This window comes from Pseudochaenichthys georgianus, chromosome 21 (genome assembly GCF_902827115.2).
Source record: "Pseudochaenichthys georgianus chromosome 21, fPseGeo1.2, whole genome shotgun sequence".
Classification (NCBI taxonomy): Eukaryota; Metazoa; Chordata; class Actinopteri; order Perciformes; family Channichthyidae; genus Pseudochaenichthys; species Pseudochaenichthys georgianus.
In genome coordinates, this window is record NC_047523.1 from 27,253,563 (window position 1) to 27,274,368 (window position 20,806).

General features: G+C 39.2%; 1 protein-coding gene across 4 annotated transcripts; it reads left to right on the forward strand.

Annotated features, from left to right (window-relative positions):
* The first annotated feature begins 239 nt into the window (after positions 1-239).
* LOC117466301 (rho GTPase-activating protein 6-like) lies at positions 240-17,543 on the forward strand. Of its 4 annotated transcripts, none has more exons than XM_034109469.2 (13): positions 240-391; positions 10,469-10,628; positions 10,860-10,931; positions 11,757-12,019; positions 12,177-12,372; positions 12,583-12,638; positions 12,743-12,893; positions 13,020-13,168; positions 14,471-14,650; positions 15,307-15,404; positions 15,513-15,769; positions 16,321-16,395; positions 16,477-17,543. In XM_034109469.2, exons 1-13 carry the CDS (start codon positions 245-247, stop codon positions 17,034-17,036), a joined length of 2,364 nt encoding a protein of 787 aa, XP_033965360.1. In that variant the 5' UTR covers positions 240-244; the 3' UTR covers positions 17,037-17,543. The 4 variants fall into 4 exon arrangements, with proteins under 4 accessions (XP_033965360.1, XP_033965361.1, XP_033965362.1 ...); XM_034109471.2 differs by lacking the exon at positions 240-391 and adding an exon at positions 7,445-7,897; XM_034109472.2 differs by lacking the exon at positions 240-391 and adding an exon at positions 7,445-7,573.
* The last annotated feature ends 3,263 nt before the right edge of the window (positions 17,544-20,806 follow it).

A 20,806-nucleotide genomic window follows, 5' to 3' on the forward strand; every position in this document is an offset into this window, starting at 1 on the left:
AAAAACCAGGAGTAGGAAGAGTAGGAAGCTCTGAGTCAGAGTGTGTGGGAGGTGGAGGGGGCGAGAGGGGGGAGGGGTAGGGGGGCGAGCAGGGACTCCAGGCGCGCGGATTTCATAATTCAGCATGGTGACGCGCTGGGGACCTGCCGCAGCTGACAGAAGGTGCTGCTCCTGCGATCACTTAGGGCTTGTAGCAGATGTATAAGTTTCTCCTTTAATCACAAAACGAGAAACTTAAGGAGCAATGTCCGCCCAAGGATTGTTAAGCAGTGTTTTCTCATGCTCGCTAAGCCCCACAACTATTTCGAAGCGGAGACTGAGGCAGACCAGGAGCTTGGACCCGGCATTGATGAGACATTATGGGACCGAAGCTGAGGAGACATCGCATAAGGTCAGTGACCGGAGAGGACTGTTGTTGATCACCGTAAATGTTAGGCACCACCCAGAAAGCCAGTGTTACCAAAACAAGTTATACTCTTGTTTATGCTTTAACATCGGGTCGCAGGCAGGGATGATAGACTTTATTTGTGTTGAAATATCGTGACGATGCTTAGGGCTGTAATGAATGCAATACAGTTTTAAAGATGATACAGTAGAGAAAGAATCTCCAAACTTCAAATTCGATGTAGATTTGTTCCCACTTTTGAACTTATTTTCGTATTGCATTCGTTACATTGTAGAGCAGTTCCTTGAGCTTTGTAGAAATGATGTATCCAGATTCCGGAAGTGGCTAGAATTCCCTAAAGGATGATGTAGCCAAGCAGGATTGTCTGCACTTCCCTTTAATCTTAAACACATTTTCAAACATTTTGACTGTTCATTTTTTTCATGAAATTATCATTATTTTATTAAAATAAATGAAAAGCTTCATTGTGGGTAATTTCCTTCCCACAATTGCAACATAACCAGGTCCATAACTAGTTCATGACAAACAAATAAACTTAATACGTGCTTTATAGCTGCATCACTGAACAGCAAAAGTGACTCAACTAATTTATTTCAAATGTCAGCAGAAGCCTTTGCTTGTGCCAACTTGTTAATGTTAAGAGGTGCTTTTGGAAAAGTCTGTCACATTTGGCAAGTGGCCAGTTAGGGTTAACTCCAATTTGAACTTCTTAAGGTAGAGTATTGGGGGGGAAAATGTGTAAGAAGCTGTGGGAATTTATTTTGTCTTGTGCAATACAGCTTCTGGCTGGACAAAAGTACAAATGTGGCAAACAGCAATATGATACAATTATGCACAATCAGGCTATTTTTTACTTGCTTTTTTGGTTATCACATATAAAAAGAAAAGCAAAAGCCTTCTAGATGTATTCATGTATTTATTTATTTGTAGCCTCAGAGATGAATGTATGACATCCACAAAGCAGAGTCAATGTGGTTTACACAGTTTTTGCTATAGCAGCCTTTCTATTATCAAAGGAAATACATTACCTGTTGCTGTATATAAGGGTTTGGACACATTAAAGAATAGTAATGTCCATAGTGCAGTATTCGATCACATTGAACACGGAAAATTCATTAACATATATTTTAAATATATTACCATAGCCATTTGTGTCACTTCTTTTGTTAATAAAGATACACATTTTTTACATGTATGGTACTTGCAGTGTCACATGTTCATAATGTAAGACAGCTGTGCTGTAGTCGGTCCTCATGGTAACACTGTTTGTTTAGTATAATGGAAATGTATTCGACTTGACATTATAATAGGCTTGTAATGAATACCAGGTATCTGGTCTGTCTTACATCAACAAGACACCCAGATCCTACAGCCAGAGCCCTTAAAAATGTAATCACAGTAAATCTGAAAGAAGCTGATTCATATTGTAGACAGCTCAGTGTCACAGAGAGCATTTCACATGATTTATTACTTTGGGGAGTGCTTGTTTGATACCTACACTTTATGCCGAGAGAGCTAACAGCCAAGTTGTTGCCAAGCGTTAAAATGGAAAATGTTAACTCTAATGCGGATACAAACCTCAGAAACATTGACAAAGACACAAATAACTTGAGGGGGTATTTGTAGATAGTACAGCTCTACTACAATATTTCTAAAGCACCAACATGCCATTGAGAACAACTCTAGCCAGTTGAGCTAAGGTCTGGGGTGTGAGATCTTTCCTTAAATATCACATGACCACGCTGTCGGCTTAAACGGACAGAAAGAGAGACTTTCTGTAGTGAAACTCCAAGTCTGCAATGAAAGTCACATTTTCTGGGTGTGCAAATATCTAGCCAGCAGTTCATTGAGGGACAATAGTATCCAAGATACCGTGCAACAACATTAGTGAAGTCAGTCTGACAATTATTCCCCCTTTGCAGAAAACACTGCTGCACCTCCGCCCCATAACAGCCCCATGTCTGCAAGACTCTCCTTTTATGAGATACAGTCTACTAGATGTCTTGTAAATCAGGTGGTCCAGGCCTCTTGTAAAAGAACAAGTTACTGTAGTTAGTTTCTTGAATGCCATCCAGAGTACAGTATGGTATATGTATTGTGCTTAGCAAAGAGTATATCACAAAGGCAACTTCAGCTTATTTAGAAGACATAACTGGTGCCAGGGCGTTCTAAAGACGAGTGCACAACGAATCAACTGTTGCAATGTGTTTGGTCATAGTATATTCTAATAAAGATTTGTTTTCTAGCGTAGGAAATGTTCTGTTATAAGACTGTATTTAATTCAAATGATCACCAACCCATTACTTATTGTGGCAGGATCCTGGCATTAAAACTGCCCCTTGTTTAGATAGGAGTGTCAGAGTGGTATTTTTGATCTATGTTACAAGTGCCTTTGTATTTTCCATAGGTTTATATCACTGTGTGTGCTCTAATAGAGGCGTACTCAGTAGTCTGAGCTGAGATTGAAAGCAGAGACATCTGGTTTACGTGAAGAAGGCCTCAACCATTATTTCTCACAGTAGAGCAGCATGACCTGATCCTTGGCTACGGTCCCTAAGGCACATATTTCTTCCAACAGGAGACTGTCCATTTGCATGGCATGGAACTAAACCTGATAGCTTTAGACTGCAGTGCCATAGCATCCAGGGTCTGATGAGGGCAACAAAACTGTAGGTTAGATGTAGGAACAAGTGGTGGTTTCATAGCAATTTAATCAAAGAGCTTCTTGTAAGTCAAAGGATAATAAGTGCCTCAATAGCGGCCACTGAAAAATCCACTCAGTTCACATGATAATCTGTGCAGTATAGGCGCTTTGTTCATGTTTAACAGGGGGACCCGGTTCATTTCCTTCACCAGTTGCTAGTGTATGGATCATATAAACAAATTATGGTATGAACAGTCTTGGGAATATTTTTAATTGGGCAACATGTTTGTCTTTACCCTTTGTTTCCTTTTCCGCCACACACAATAATGCAATTGGTAATTCAATAAGAAACACGTACTCACCAGAGAGCATTGTTTTGGGCAATTCAACAGGCTGAATTTTGGGAGAGAAAATACCACGCACTTTTAGGAGAGCAGATCTTTTGGTATGAAGAACATAATTGAAACAGACCAACAACCTTTATACTGTATTTAAGGTTAATGTTGGCCTTTTCCAGGCAAAAAGCAACATTACCTGTTATCCAATGATCTGTAGTGATCTTCTGTTTACATCTACCTGCCCATAAGAGTCATTAACTGTTTAATATGACTGGTGGATCCTTTCTCTGATCCACATAAGTGCCCTGCATCGGTTACAGTCACATGTGGCTTTATTTGTGCTGATGTTTTTTCCATTTTGGGCTCTTATTAGACAAGCTGGATATAAAGAGCTTTTGGAAAAATATTGCATTTTTGTTATCTCCCTCACTCAAGACCTAGCATTTTAACAGTGTTTCAATTTAGTTTTATTTTACATTGTGTGTGTTGGGTGTGTGATTGTATAATTGTGTAATTTGATAAAATGCACAACTCTTTAGAAAATGTTTTATTGAAGCTTACCAGCCTTAACAGACAGATCAAATATGCAAATAAATATATCTCAACTTGCTCAGGTTTCTCTTGGGGACCCAGCAAATTGCAGCAACGTCTAAAGCCTTTAGAGGGAGCCATTCATACTGTTGCAGTAATGAGACCAAATGAGGACATTAATCACTGGGACAAAGATTAAGGCTTAACAGGTAGCACCCAAGAACATTTTGTATTGAACTAAATTCTTACTTAGTCATTGGTACACGTTTATTTATAAAGCTTTGTTGGGTAAACTCCCGTATTATATCTGCTCTCTGATAACACAGAGAGTTGCAAGCAGCTATTGTCTGAGGTCATATGATGTAGTCTTGTTAGATGTGCCAAGAGCAAGGACTGTCTTCGGTAAGACAGCTTTTATGTGCGCAGCTCCACTTGCTTGGAACAATCTTCAGCAAGAATTGAAACTGAGCAATCTCATTCCTCTGCATGTTTTTAAAGCTAGGCTAAATGAAATGCTTGCTGATACAATGGGCACTTGTAAATGTCTATAACTATGTATCCTGTAAATATAATGTATAATGTCCTTTATTGTTTTATGTTTCATGTGGAATCTATATGCTGCAGGTCTCCCTTGAAAAAGAGATCTATGATCTCAATGGGACCAATCTGGTTAAATAAAGGTTTGAAATGAAATGAAATGAAATTACTTGCGAGTATTATAAAATGTACATTACTATCCTGTCCCATAAGCTTTAATTTTAACATTGAATATAGCATATCACTTCAAAAAAAATTTATTTCACAGTTTTTAACTGCACTTTACTATAATGGGGTTTGTTTATTCTGAATAGTTATACCATAACATTGATGATCAATGCAGCTTTAGATGTACATTAACATTTTGAATGCTATTAACTTGTATTTGTCTGTAGGCATGTTAGCTTTATTATATTACACATGTGAAAAAACACATGGATATGTCCCATGGCTCCTTGAAATGATTTGATGATGCAGAGAAAGAAAAGTTTGAGAGTAAAGTGCTGTTGGAGTGTTTAGAAGGAATGTCATCTGCATTCCCCAGCGCACCATGCAGGAGAGATGGCCTGCAGGAGAATGTGCTTAATGGACACTCTACAAAGCCACTTAAATCTCACCAAAAAAAAAAACCATATTAACTGGGTTAAATGATAAAGGAAAGATAAATTAAAATCCAGCATATTTTCCAAAAATGCCAGATTCGGAGACTCAGACACAGTAATAGTAAGTAATGTATCAATAGTAAGTTTAAAAAACACAGATACTGACTCAAAGTGTACGTATTTTGTCTTTCAGTGTGCTCTCTAACATTTTTTAAACAAAACCTATGCCAATGCAACTAGGGATATATTTCAAAGGACTAAGTGATTTTCCAAAAACATTGGACATGAAGAATTTGATTGCCGTTTTGACTACTTCTTGGGAATACATCTAATTGTAGTCAACATGATGGAAATGTAATCATTTCTACAGGCTGATGCAGCTGCTGGTCTGCTTGCAATATATGATGTATGATAATATGATATTAAGAGTCCAAGCTGCACCTGTCCCAGCTGCTGTGCAAAGTGTTCTCATGTGCAACTGATATTGTTTTAAACTCATTGTATTATAATTATATTAATAACATTTTGATGTATTTGTCTTTTTTAATTTACCTTGTGTTAAGACCATGAGAACTGATGTGCTCTCACCTGTGTTCAAATGTCTAACATTTATACTTATGTTAGGGTATAAGTTATCTAACCACTAGAGACTTCATTATGGAGCTTTACTGTTTTCATGTATTAGCAAACACACCGTTAACCCTGAAGTCATTGACTATTTCTATTCCTAGCATCCCTTTTAAAATAGTTTGTTTTTGTTGTACATGCTTCTTCCTGTTTATCATCACCCTGCATTGCATTAACAACCTCATTCCAGGAAGCATACACCGCTTAAAGCTAATCCAGAGTTGAAAAGAACAGAAATGTCCAAACAAAGTTGTAAATTTGTCTTCTGTCTTACCTCACACATAATTAAAAACAATTCTAAAGAAATGTCATCTGATATTGTTCAAGTACAGTTGTTTTTAAAACATCAAGCAGAGGGAGGTAATTGAACGTCATTGTTGGGGGATGACTGCCAGTATAGCGATACAGGTCAAATAGTCTGCTGCCATTGTTGTCTGACTATTAAAGATCTTTAATCGGTCCCCTTGTACATCTGTTTTCAGCTATTTTTGCCTTTAGACCTCTTATCAGGACTGTGTTGGTGGTAGACTGTGCTTTCCTGACACCTTTCTCATGTCAAGTTACAGCAAATAAAACATCTAAATGGAATCGCACCATCACTGATTTTGTTGTGTCACCTGCTGTGACACAACAACATGTATTTTTAACTCTGTTAATTGTGCTTCCAGGACGTCTTAATAATGAAAACCAAAACAGTCTCAAATTGCAACCCATAAATAGTTAAGCATCTGATTTAAAAACAGCATTCTATTTGAATTGTAACTGTCTAATTAAGCTAATACCTTGTTGAAGGACATTCTACCCAGAGACCCAGAACAAGATCTGATTGGTTGCTTTCTTTTCTAACACAAAACCACTGAAATGTGTAGTGCATGGTCCGAGAAGGACAAACAAATCAACGTAACACTGTAATATTACAGATCATCAACACAGATACGATTCTCATTTATTCATTTTATATACATTTTATTATATTTTATTTATATAATTAAATCGATTTTTTTGTTTGTTTTATCTGAGTGTTCCAGGGTATTCTCTGACTACCTTGAAGGCCCTGACGGTTCGCCACTGCTTAAATTACCAACCGTAAAAGTACTAATTATGCAGATTGGCCCATTTCACAAGATGATGTGTTTTGATTATAATTATTGATGTGTTTATCAAGCTGATAAAGGTGGAATACATTTTTATAAATTATGTTACTGCTGTGTAGCATGTGCATTTAATTCACAAGACTAAAGTAGTATTTAAGTGCTGATCATATTGTTTATCAGAACTATATCTGCAAAGTTTAGTTGAGTAGAAGTAGGCTACAAAGTAGCATATGAAAATACTCAAGTAAAGTACAAGTAGGCCTACCTCAAAGTGTCCTTAAGTACAGACAGTAGCCTACTTAACAACAAATCAGACTCCAAAGATGCCTACATATCAGAAGAACCATGCAAGAATGGTGTGTGTTTGCTAACGCTAGCTAAACTTAAACTGAGTAGGCTAGCCTATGTTTTGTTTTTTTAAACAGTTAAAATATTCAACATTTTAATGTGTTCAATATTTGTTTTCTTTGTCTCTTGTAAATGTCTTACATAACTATGTTGCAAATTGCAATACAACTTTAGGTAAAGTCAGTTATGTAATTTGTGCATACATTTGGCTTGTTCCCCAGGGCAACGGTGGCTGAGGCTCATGGGTATTGTAGTTTTTTATAATAAAACCGGGAGAATTAGTTCCCATTCAACTTTTGTTGAGTGCACGTGTAAACTATCAGACGCTATAATGTTGCTACCAAAATCACCACCATGTGCTACTTCCTTTCGATACAGTAGGCTACATTAGTTGTGGAATTACTGAGCCCTAGGTAAACGGGATGTCTTGCCTACCTAAACTACAGGTAAAACATATCATCTACAGTTAACATCCTCAGACGGGCTTTTTTGTTATTGACCTGATTAAGAATACTTAATACCGTCCCGTTGACCCAATCCATCAATCAGCGGTAATGCTATTCATTTCGGACTGCGTCTGTCACAGTGAAGTAAATCAGTGGCTGAACTCATTAATCGTTTAACTACACGCTTTCTGAGCTCCAGGCTGAGTGCTGATGTGGCGTCTGGTTTTAGTGGTGGTCTGTAAATCTAGGGATGATTTATCCTGCGTGGCGACCTGAGTCTCTGTAATGGATAATCCCATTCTCCAGCGAAGCAACACCAAATGTGTGAGTAGTTACTGTTTTCGGGGTGTTTCAGTAACTTGGCAGTTTTTAAGATGTATAATTTGGTGTCTCTCTTAGGTTTCACAAATAGTTTACAAAAGTGGAGCAAATAGTTACGAGTAGACGTAAACATAATGTCTTCTCAACATAGTGTTTGGAAAGAGGTGTGGACACATGAATTAATATCTTTCTAATCCGTCTATTTCTCTTTAAACTCCCTCCTAGTCAGCTCATGAATATTCTGTGTTTCTGCAGAGTACTCGAACACCCCTCTCCACTCACTTTACCCACTCCTCCTCATGTAGTCTAATGTGCCATTCTTAATAAATCTACTTTGGTAGTTGTTGTTATTAGTCCAGTCCTACAAAAACATGTTATACTATGACCCTGATAGCAAAGAAAATATAGTAGACATTTGTATACTGTCTTGATTGTACATTAGATCACAAATTATTAGATAAGAGGATGTTATTGTTGGAGTTTTGGTGTTTAATTCGTCATTACAAGCTTTCACCCCAATGTTATATGGTTTTGCCAATATTGTAAAGGCACGACTATTAAAATGTATGCAATCGAAAGCATATTAAACATTTCCAAACTTTGAATTCATAGTTTACTGTTGTGTAGGGGCTTTTGTGGAAATCTTCTCCAACTATGTATCCATTGAATGGCTTTTCTGAGCACTGAGGAATATTGTCACATCACTGGATTTAGTTCAAGTGTGGTTGATAAATGTAATCTGATTTGTCAATCTCGCTTTATTGTATGAACTACTTTGCCCATTTCCTCTCATTGTATTCCAGGGAGCTCTAACAAAAGAGTTGGGTTTCAACAAGGCCTTACATTAAAATTAAGGGAGGCCAAGGATAAACATCCACAAAACATTTCAGTAGGTATGGTTACTTCATTGCTGGATTGTTGTAACTGTATGGAAATAATGAGTACAAAGAGCAAAGGAACATTAGGAATTCAGAAACAGGCAATTTTAAGATTCTTTCTGTTCAGCTGGCATGTTATGTTGTAGAAAGGCAGCTGGGACAAATCTGATATTTTCTTTTAGGTTTCAAAAGTACTTGCTTCATCAATGACCGTAGTAATCAAGATCTCAGCGCAAAAATAAATTGTAACTTCTAGCATTTGACTGCTCTTGTACCAACTGATATCAGCTGTTTTTAGCGTGTCTTTTTACCACTGTGACAAGTATAAATAACTTATTGAAGGTAAAGCATATAAGGATATAGCTGTGTTGATTTGTTGATCCATTTTCTGACAGTTGTACCAAAGTCATTGTGCACTAAACATCATGTCTTGACATGACACATTCTCAAAACTGTGATTATGAAATAGCTAAAGGGTTGTTGCATTACAATGATGTCCACAATAGTTGGCAATACTTAAAAGACGTAGTTACATTTGAAATGACTTCACTGTCAGAGAGAAACTGTGGTAACACGGCTCACCCATCATCAGATAAGGACATTTCCACTCCCATATAGTCACACTAGAGGAATGTCTGAAACATGTGTGTAACCATGACTGTATTTTTTTGCAATCGCACTTGTTCCGGAAATTCATCAAATGGGGACAAACCGTAAACACATGTTACTGTTGCGTAATCATATTAATGGCTGCAGATAATGCTTACTTTTGCTTTTTTGTGACCACTGACTTTGTATAGTAAACCAATGGCCAAAGAAGATGGTCATTTCAAATTGTTTTGCTCACTTATACTGCACTTCGTCAAACTGTTTGTAATAGCATGCTACTTTAGCTCAGTACCTTATTCTGATTTAATAAGAGTTAGCCACTTTAGTGTAAGCCTTATCCTGATAATGAGTTACTAAGCCTCTTTGGAGCATGGCTCATATGATTGACTTGACCGTCCTTGATCAAAGCTCTCTAATCTCCAGCTTGGAGATGCTCAAAGGTGGAGGACTTCAGACCAGAGTATTTGTCCTTTCATTACCACAGAAATAAATCTTCAGAATGGCTCACCTGTAGCAATGTTTACCAACGAAGTTTGTTTTATATAATGTTTTTTATCTAGATTGAAGATCAATTATTCAGAAATCAGTGGAGTGTGCTCCCTGATTATATTCAGGCCATGCACTTTATTGAGTCGAGCAGGGGCAGAGTTAAGATGAGGTCATTGTACATTGAAGAGTAAAGTGTGTTTGCATTATTTATAAGCATATCTTTGCGACTTGTAAAATAGGATAATCTACATAATCAGTTGTCCTGCTGCTTTCTCTAGACAACCTGCCCAATTGGTGCCAACATAAATCCTGCTGGATAGTGTTACTACTGTTAAAAAGTCAAAGTGAAATAGCTCAAATACTATGTGCTAATCGAGAAAGTTGTACGATCTAGTCATATGTGAAAACAAACAGTTATTTCAGTGTCACTTTCTCATATGAAACAAAAGATGATTTACCATGTCATGGCTTTCAGCTGGCAAGTGTCGGTTCATACAAACAGAGAGGGTGTGATTGCTCATGCACTTAAAAGGTGACAGCATTGATAAATGTACTGTGTCTGATGATGTGATGTGTGTGCATGTGTGTGTGTCCTCAGGGTGACTTCACCTGGAACAGGGTGTCAGGATGTAGTGTTGGCCTGAAGCCAGTCCCTCTGCAAAGCCTCTCAGAGTTGGAGAGGGTTCGCCTAAAGGACGTGGCGTTCAGGCGACTGCTTCGGGATCGCGACCTTGGCTGCCACATCACTATCCCTAAATGTAATCAAACATACACGCACACTTAAGCGTTCTTGTACAATATGGCATTGTTAAAGGCAATACATGTTTCAAAAATATGTTGTGCACCTGTGTTAGGGTTTAGCATTCAAACACCATTTGTTGTCTGGACAATTATTTAGCAGTCAGTTTGCATTCAGCTCTTTTGTGCTGAGTAATCATCTGGTTTACTTGTCCCCTTTATTTACCTGTGAAACCTCTCCCTCTCTTCAGGTGGCCACAAGCACAAGAGGTCACTAAGGCTGAAGTTGGATGCACTATCTAAGGAAAAGAGCAGAGACAAAGGTAATGTGGGATGGACTGAGCAAACTCCTTAATGTAGGGAGAGTTGTGGTGCTCTCCTTTCCAAAGTATCTTTAGATGAGTTTCGAACAAACTCGGTTGTATTTTTGTTAGACTTTGCAAACCAGCACAGATAAACAATTGTTTTTCTTAGCTCTGTGTGGGAGCCAGTGAGTCCTTTCAGTTTATTCTCTTCTAGTTTCTAATCTAGTCAGCCTCTGACACTTGACAGATACTCTTTGATCCGTTTGGCTGAAGCTGTAAGGACCCGCTGAAGCAGACATGTTCAGCTGTTTATACCCGTGAAGCACTGACTGATTAGAATCTACAGTACGGTAGAACAAAGTCTCGGAGGGAACTGTGATCTTCCACCACCGCACTGCCTCGCCCACTGCAACAATCTGGCAGCAAACTGATGTTCTGTGTCAGCCAGGCAGTCCAGGGAAATAACAAAAACAATCTTAAGTGGTGGCTCGTTCATTACAGCCCATCCTCCAGCAGGGCCAGCCCCCTCTTTCCTCTTCTCCCCTTTTGTTTACAAAGGCCCTTCAGAAAGTATGTACTCTCTCACTCTGAATATTGACTGTGTGTTCAGTACAGAATACTGCAGGCATTTCAGTTGTCATATTGGTTTTAAACAACATTTAGAAAAGATCAATGTTGAATATAAAGAATGCACGAGGTGCTTAGTACAGAAAGTATATGCTTCAAGGTTTAACATAGTATTGTCCCTGACATAGCATGATTTAATTCAACACCCTCCAGTTGACTTGGAGCTAACAAGACGAACTTTAAAGTCTAACTGTCTTACCCTTCCCCCTCACACAGAGAATTCGCCCCAGGCGTTTGGCATACCGTTGTCTCAGGTCATATCCAACGACCGATCACACAAGCGACGGCACGATGCCCCGCGGGAGGAGCACAGTGACCCTACTGAATTGATGCTATCTTTCCTCCACCTCAACTCCGGCCTAAAAAGGGGAAACAGGGATATCTCCAGCAGCAATTCGTCACTCAGCTCTACTTCTGAGACCCCTATTGAATCACCTCTGCTCGGCACGCCAGACGCAGCCCCCCGGACACGCAGGAGGGTAGGTCGATAAACCCAACACGCTTCAGGAAGTCTGTCTGATTACACTTGCACAGTTCTCTGGGAATATGTGACCGTTTTGGATATTCACTCAATGGTTACAGACAGACAATTTATCATAACTGTCGCTGTATGATAGTTTCCCATCTGCTTGACAGGGCGGAGTATCTGTGGATTGCATCACTGATCTAGATGATAACCAGTCTCGGCTCTTGGAGGCCCTTCAGCTCTCTCTGCCAGCGGAGGCAGGCGGCAACAGTAAAAAGCACCACGACAAGAAGCTCAGCCTCAACCCTATCTACAGACAGGTGCCCAGGGTGGTGGATCTCTGCTGCCAGCATCTGGAGAAATACGGTACACATGTTCAAGCTGAAAAGAGAAATTCTTTAAAGAATGATGCAAATAGTGTGTCATATATGCTTTTGAAATGTCACGCGGCTCATCCCTGTTGAAACTTATGAGTCAGTAACACATGTGTTCATTTCTCTGTGAATCATACCATTTGAATGCAGAATATTAACCACATAATTGGCAGTGTAAAAGCATCCTTCTCTTTTCTTACAGGCCTACAGACGGTGGGAATTTTCCGCGTCGGGAGTTCAAAGAAGAGAATAAGACAGGTACAATATCAGCTGGTTAGCTTCAGCACATCTGCACTTAAATAAATTGATCTGACTATGAGCTAAATTCTTTGTTGTAATAATTGTCACGATATTTAATGCAGCTTCGCAAGGAGTTTGACCAGGGTTGGGAGGTACGGTTGGACGAGGAGCACAGTGTCCATGTTGTAGCTGCATTGCTGAAAGAGTTCCTCAGAGACATGCCTCACCCACTGCTAACACGGGAACTGTACACAGCATTCATCAACACAATGTGTGAGTAGCACATATGCTCAAGCACAAAATAACAACTAGTCACCATGCTTGGTTAGAATGGTTGGTCAAATATTATTTAAAATATGGACTATTCATGACAATGAAGTGGCCTTTTTTTTACTGCAGTGCTGGATTGTTCAGACCAAGAGAGTGCCATCCAGCTTCTGATTTGTCTGCTGCCTCCCTGTAACAGCGCCACGCTGCAGCGCCTCCTCTGCTTGTTGTCTACTGTGGCTGCACATGCTGAACACCGCCGTGAGAATGATGGACAGGAGGTAAAGAAACTGTTCGCGCACTGGTTTAAGGCAGCATGAAAACAAGTGCACACACCTGATTATTTTGGGCCTAACAATATGAGATTTACATGCAGGCAAGTGAGAACAAGACAAGGTGTTATGTTATGGTATATGTTGCCATTGTATTGAGCTTGGAGCAGCTCTATTGGCAGTATTTCACATCTGTTGACTGTTTTTATTCCACACCAGCATGTACAAAAAACTCTTATGAGAAAATGAGCAGCTATCACTGAAAACATAAATAAACGGTTTACAAGTGTAATGTTATTGTGATGAATCCCAGCAGCCACCTGAAGGCAGTAAGGCAGATGCTTATTACACCTGCAGCGTCTAATTTGAATGAAGCGATGTGCCAATGTGCAGCGCATTATGCATGATGATCCATTGTGGGTATCAGGATTAAATGATGTAGAACCAACATTAACCACGCTTCGCTAGCACAGTGTTTCTACATACATCATACTGTTCGCTCCTAATTTATTCCCCCGGTTCATGATTTGCAAATGACAAGAAGTGTAAGGAAAGCATAACATACTGGGAAACAGATATTTCAGCATAAATATTTACAACTACAGAACAGAACATTATTTGTTCCTACTCTATGAAGCCAGTCTGGACCCAAAGTCCCTTTTCTTGTAATGATCCATATTCACATATAGTAGTGATTCCATATTATTCTTGCTTTTCTAATGGTCACAATGGAGATTAATTGTTTCCCAGGGATATACAGTAGCTTGTTTTTGGCCTCGGTCCTAGAGCATCCATACTGTTACAGTGAAGCAGAGGTCTGCTGGTTTATTTGAACAAAAGAAGGCCAACCTTATTGATGGTGGCAGGCCTGTGTTCGGGGCACATTCCCAACATGTGCAGGGTGCCAAGGAGAGTCTGCCTATCGACAAAAAAGACTCTTAAATGCCATAATTACTCGTGCGAGAGTTTTCATTACTGTGCTTGATCCACATGGGTCGATTAAAAGAACATTTAAGGTAATCTAGCTCCATTTATGACTTTTATATAAATACTTAGAGTTTAGAAAACATGTATTGAAACTGCAGGGGTCAAATATAGTTAAATGCAGATAATACCTCTGCTGGGACTTTGTTTACTAACAAATCTGCTGTAAAAGACTTCCATTTATATGGTATAATTAACATACTTAAATTATACCATGTGGAAAAGGCACTGGAATTCTTCCATTATTGTGGCTGTAGTCGTGTCATCCACTAAATCAAAACATAAAGTCATAGTGTCCCAACAAATACAAATCTGTCCTTTCTTTAGATCACTGGAAACAAGATGACATCACTCAACTTAGCGACCATCTTCGGACCCAATCTCCTCCACAAGCAAAAAAACTCAGACAAAGAGTTTGCTGTCCAGAGTTTTGCCCGCGCAGAAGAGAGCACAGCCATCATCGGTGTGGTCCAAAAGATGATCGATACATATGAGACACTGTTTATGGTAAGTTATCCTTACTTTCATTTCAATTGTTGAATACAGAACCGGGCTTAATCACACCTGTTAGGTCTCCTCGTAGGGGTGATCGTTAGGTTTGATAGAGTGTACTAACTAACCAACTGTATTGCAATACAGAATATAATGCAATTAGTTGTTCTCCCCTGAGCTGTGTGAAATTAAGATCAATGCATACTATTTTGGGTTCATGTCAAAAAAAGGAAAGCCTCACTGTCACTTCAACCTCTGTTTTGTTTGAAGAGGGGCAACAAGATCTTCCTCTGCATACGTTTTCTACATTTTATGCAAATGCATGAATTCAAGTAAAATGATCTGTTAAGGAAGCCAGGGGGCAAAACAAAGCTCATCCGACATTAGCTCTGTGCCATTAGTTCTGCTTTTCTAAACTGCTGTTAATTACGTGTAGCCTATTGCACCATGGAAAGTATGTACATATAGGCATCATAACATTGTTGGTGTAATGCTGTTATTTGTTCAGTGTATACAGCGCCTCTGGAGAAGTTTAAACTCTGTCGTTGTTTGGATTTACTTGAAGTATGAATAATTATTAAGGCACAGTGGAATTAATGTATAAAAGAAGGCCCTTTGTTGCTGAATCTCTTGTGTGGAGCTTCAGTGTAACTGGGTTTGAATTCTCCCAGGTTCCTGCTGACCTGCAGAACGAGGTGCTGATGAGTGTGCAAGAAACGGACCATGATGTAGTGGATTACTTACTGCGGAGGAAGGCCTCTCAGTACTCGTGAGTTTTCACCTAATTGCGTGTGTGCCGTCCGAATGATTAAAATGAGTATGCTCCCTTTAGTCGTATGCATTGTACTTATACCCTTCATTTTGTTCTTTGTTTCAGCGAGCCAGGTCTTCTTAGAGAGTCTTTCTCTCTGACTGACAGGTGCTTATCCAATGACTCCATCAAAGCGTCGAGTGGAGAGGTGTCTCCCTATGACAACAACTCCCCTGTCCTGTCAGACCGACTGCTGTGTAAATACCCAGAAGGCAGCAGTCCACCCACAGAGAGGATCCCCAGACTCTACGGGCAGTGCAAACGCTGCAGCTGTTCTAAAGAGGGATCTGGCACCACCTCTCCTACGCTTTCTACTGATAAAGGTGACTACTTCAGTATTATCAAAAGGAATACTTTGACATATTTGGCTGAGATTGAGATTCATGTCAAGAACCATATCCATCTCAATAATAAATAAATAAATAAAGGTTTTAAAGATAACAATACTTTTTAAAAGTTCAATACCTCTCGTGTGTGGAATGATGTAAGACCTTTTATGAAGCCTTCTGAAACATTTAGTTCCCATCATGCTTTTACCTTGCCTTTGTGAGAGACAGATGAGATATGTTGTGCTTCTAATAATATTCCTTTCTCATAATGTTATCTACTTCCTTTTAGAAATTGTACCTTATCTTTTATTAAGGTGGCAATATTCTTAAATTTCACTTTTACTGGAGTAGTAGATAATCATTTATATTTGTAATATGGTGAGGAAAAACCTTAGTATCATGTTTAGGCTATTCAAAACATAATAAGACCTGGTAGGGAATGGGAACAGAAGTTTGTCTTTTAAAAATGGAGTATCATTTATTATTTATTTTTGTTCTATTTAAACAAAAGTAAATAATCCTCTTGACACTTTTGTCCCTGTTAGAGGCCTCATCTGATCATTTCTGGGACACCTGGCATGAACTGTTCAGCAAGAAGTTTACTGGCCATCAAACCACTGGTAATGAAGTCCTGCTTGCATGCTGCAGATGGTCTTCAGATATGTAATGAATGCTGGATGTTAATGAAGGCTTTCTCACAGGCTCCCTCGGAGACGCTTCGGATAGCGAGTCGTATGGATCTTCAGAGGGGCTGAGCAGTCACCAAGGTAACAACAAGCTGCCTGTCAGACCAGCACAAACCTCATTGGGCGTGCTGGAAATCAGGCCACACCTCCCGGTGACTCGCAGCAGCAGCGGTCCTCATGACCAGAGAGGACACAGACAACCTCAATCACCATTACATCAGGGACTGAGCAGCCAATCAGGAGCCCTCAGCTCAGACAACTTAGCAGAAAGGACAGGACGCCCTGCATGTTCATTTTTAAAGGTCAGGACGGATGGTTTATCTCCGCCTCACTACTCTGGAAAGCTGAGGGAGACGCATATTTCTTACTCCACACCCTCCCTCTTCACATATAAGCCTGACCCCCAGACCCCTCTGCTGCAGAGCCCTGCCCCCCAGACTGTAGACACTGCAGCTGCCTCTGGGCCTGGACTAGAAAATGGCCCTGGCACACCAAACTGGCAGACGGAGAGGTGGCATATATGGCATATTCTGTCAAAAGAAAATGAAGATGCACTGCCTGAAACCTTGGTGTAATGCCCCCCTTGACTATGTTGAATTATAGTGAATACAACTTGACATTAAAGGGGCCATTCTCCTGTCTCTGAAAACCCACTCTCTGCCCGTATACGCAGTATTAGGTTATGTTTTTGATCACAAATACAGTGATGGCATTTTACACCAAACACTCTCTTAGATGTGATGTCTTTCTGCAGGAGTGTATAGCTGTATACATATTCATTTTAATGTGTATATATGATATAAATTGTCCTTTCTGTACATATATTTGTTTGCAGTTTATGTGCTGTAGTCATTAACACAGATCATTTGCAACATAACCATCAAAAGCTTGTATTTAGACTTGAATGTCATCATAAGACTTGAATTATATTATTGCTAAGGTCATGAATGTTTTTAAAGTGGAATGTAAAAATGGAGATGTTGTTATAATGCTTTACATTTGTAGTACTTTGATATGTACTGAAGCCACTGCTTGAACAGTTGTGTTACAGGCTCCAAATATAATCTATTGACATGTTGAAATGCTGCAGGCTGCGTCCATATTACCTTGTATGTGTGTATCTAATCTCACCCTTTGTATACATATTTATCATTGCACCTTTAGGGGGGGCCATTGTGTAAATAACAGTACATAGATTTAATTCTAAAGGATTAGTTTGTGCCATTATTTATAACTTTAGCCAATTTTAAGCATGTTGTTGTCTATTGTTTGTATTTGTATTGATACTCTATTTTTAAAATGGCCACAGTTTACACAGGAAGATAATTGCAAGCAGTGGAAAATGAATGTAAAACTCAACAGGGTTCATGATGGGCTCTTATTAGGAGCCATGCTTTCTGGTGCTATGTAACAATATAATTGGTTCCTTTCCCCTTCAAATTCATTTAGGAATTAGCATGAAGTTAAAATTAAATGGCAACTAAATGATGTCTAAACTCCAACTTAATTATCTCTAAACTCCAGAAACCTTAACAGGCCACAAGGGGGCAGTAGAAGACCAGGAGATGGTTTTCTGTTTCCTTCATTACACATTGAACCATTATTAGTTTAGTAAGACACCTTTACCCACCATTATAGGGATGGAGGAGATTTGTACAATTGTATCTAAGTATTGCCACCATTGAAGAGAACATTTTATTTTAACAACAGTGTTTTGTCTTTTAGCGAATAACTGATCTTAGCTGAGAAGACAACAGTAACATTTAACTAAATAAACTTTAAAGTACTTAAATTGCTATAAGTAACCACAATAAGTGTGCAATTATGCTGGAAACCGCCACCATGGTCTTGTAAAGAATCCAGATAGTATTTAAAGTGTAACCATCCTTTAGTTGCCTTAAAATAATGGAAATGAGGTTACTGAAATTATGTAATTTAATAGATTGCCTTGTGCATTTGTGATACTGTTATGTTTGGACAATAAACATCATCACACTGATAATAAACTCTTCCCTTCTTAAGTGAAGCCTGGGGGTTTCCTCAATACTAAGATGTGGTTCAACTTTCTCTGCCATATCTGTCTCCGTAGCTGTGTGATCCAAGCTGCATTTGGCCTCCACACAATCCCATTCAGACCAAAGAAACAGAACAGGATGTCTGGATGTGTTTTACACAGAATTGCCTACACTTCTTGCATCTGCACCGCAACATGTCTTAACCATCAGGCCAAGCATTAGAGGGAAAAGAAAACTGCCCGGAGATGCTTTTGTTTAAATGTATTTGTGACCGTCCTCCCCAAAGCTAACAATCAAGATGAAGTCTTTAATTTCACATCTTATCTTTGCAGCACTGATGGATGTAAGTTGATCCTTTGGCAGAGAGCTGCAGTTGTTCCCGGCAGGGGGTCCTTCCTGTCTGAGTCTGCTCACTGGCATCAGGAGCAGCTGCAGGGAGGACGGAGGAAGGTCACAACCAAAAGGAGGCTGAATATCCAGAAACAAGAGAGCCCTGCATGGTGATCAAGGTCGGCTGATACACACAGCTCTACAAAGAGAAAATAGAGCTCGGTGGGGCTCATTAACCCTCATCACTCCAGCATATCTATGATACAAGGACAGACAAATCGCTTCAAGAAATAACCATCATCAAAACATTATAAGTTATGTAATTAATGTATGAAAAATAGCTTTATTATTTTAGGTGGGCTATAGTTCATTTGCATATTGTGTAGAGAGAGCAAACAGGGAAATCTCTGCTGCATCTTTTCTGTGTCCTCCTAAATAATTTGCACGACCTCTGATAGTGTGTGATATTTGTAATTAGGACCCATGGCATCATTGACTTGATAAATATTTTTCTTCTATTAAAAACTGCACCGGTGGAATTAGGTGCTTTTGACTGGGGTCCCCAAGCAGCCCAATTCTTTGGTATTCTTTTCTGGGAATTAAAAAAACCACCAAGTACAGAAACCAAAAACAGGGGTGTAAAGTAATCAGAAACAGATTGAGTGCCAAATTAATGAAAACATGTAATAATAGAGAGGAGCTTGTGTACAATATGTCCAGTTGTATTCAGGGTGTTCTGGCACAAAACACTCTGAAAGAAAATCCTATAAAGCCACAGTTATTTTATATCTGAAATATGTATGTGCTGCTCTATACTGACTGTTTTCAATAGCTTGCCTGTGGTGTACCTTTGAATCAAATACAATTATTGCTGTCAATCACCGTTGCATAAGAGTTATGTCTGTGTGCTGTATCTACAATTTTAAAACACGTTATTTTCTGCAGATTTTTTAATTTTTGAATCCACCACTGTATCTGAAAAGGCAATTCCAAAGCCTATAATGAGGAACAGCACAAGACAATTACAGTATATGTCAATAATTGGTGAACACAATGGACATCACTATAATGGAAAAATATGCAATACAATAGACAGCAGACTGTTCATGAATGCAACCCGAATGTCAATAACCGTGGCTTATACTGTAGGAGTCATGGTCATGAAGAATAAGAAATGTTCACGGTTAAAGGATTAGCAGTGATTGCATTAAGACTCTCCGCTTAGTCCAAACACTTCATGAACACAACGTGAACTTTTAGATGCCAAGCGTTGCACTGATAAGACAACTTTAAGCAAGTTTGTGCAATTTTCGACTGAATTTGGATTCTGAGCAACACTTCACTCTCTTCTTTAAATGGGGTGTTTCAAGAGGTTCTTTTTTAGTTTGGATTTGTTCATTTAAATGTAATTCCAATCTTTTTAATTATGTATTCATCTGTTTAGGCCTGTGTACTGAGAAACATTTGCTTCTCTTGCTCTCTTGTTTTCCATCTCACTGAAGCAACCCAAGAGCTGTCTTATGCAGCAACATCTCATTGTATTCACCCCATCTGCTCTGCGTCATGCTCCAACTGGGATGCATTTGATAAATGTTTCCTATTTTGAAACAAAGCTCTCATTGTACCCAAAGAAAGGTTACAAGACATGTTGGAATTGTTCATTCTGCCGTATGTGTTCAAATGTTCAGTGCACACATAAGCTATAAATCACAGTATCGTTGAGCTGTCTGTATCACCAGCTTTTAGAGTGCATGTGTTTTCCCCTTCTCTCTTTGAGTCCACATGATACAGTACAGCAACTCAGTCGGGGTGGAGGCTGTGTATCTGGGGGGGACAGGGGATCAAGTTGGATCAACTTCAATATGTCAGTTTTTTGGCAGGCAGGGCAGTGAATGATTCACTGTTCAAATTGTGTTGGCCGAAAAGCCACCAAAAGGCAGTTTTCTGCAGGCAGTTTGGTTCAGGATTCAAACTTGTGCAACAAACTGAGAATTATGTGT

Coding starts and splice junctions, on each gene's coding strand:
- LOC117466301 (XM_034109469.2), top strand. CDS start 245: ATGTCCGCCCAAGGATTGTTAAGCAGTGTTTTCTCATGCTCGCTAAGC. Junction 12,373..12,582: donor CCAGCATCTGGAGAAATACG/GTACACATGTTC, acceptor CTTTTCTTACAG/GCCTACAGACGGTGGGAATT. Junction 14,651..15,306: donor CATATGAGACACTGTTTATG/GTAAGTTATCCT, acceptor GAATTCTCCCAG/GTTCCTGCTGACCTGCAGAA.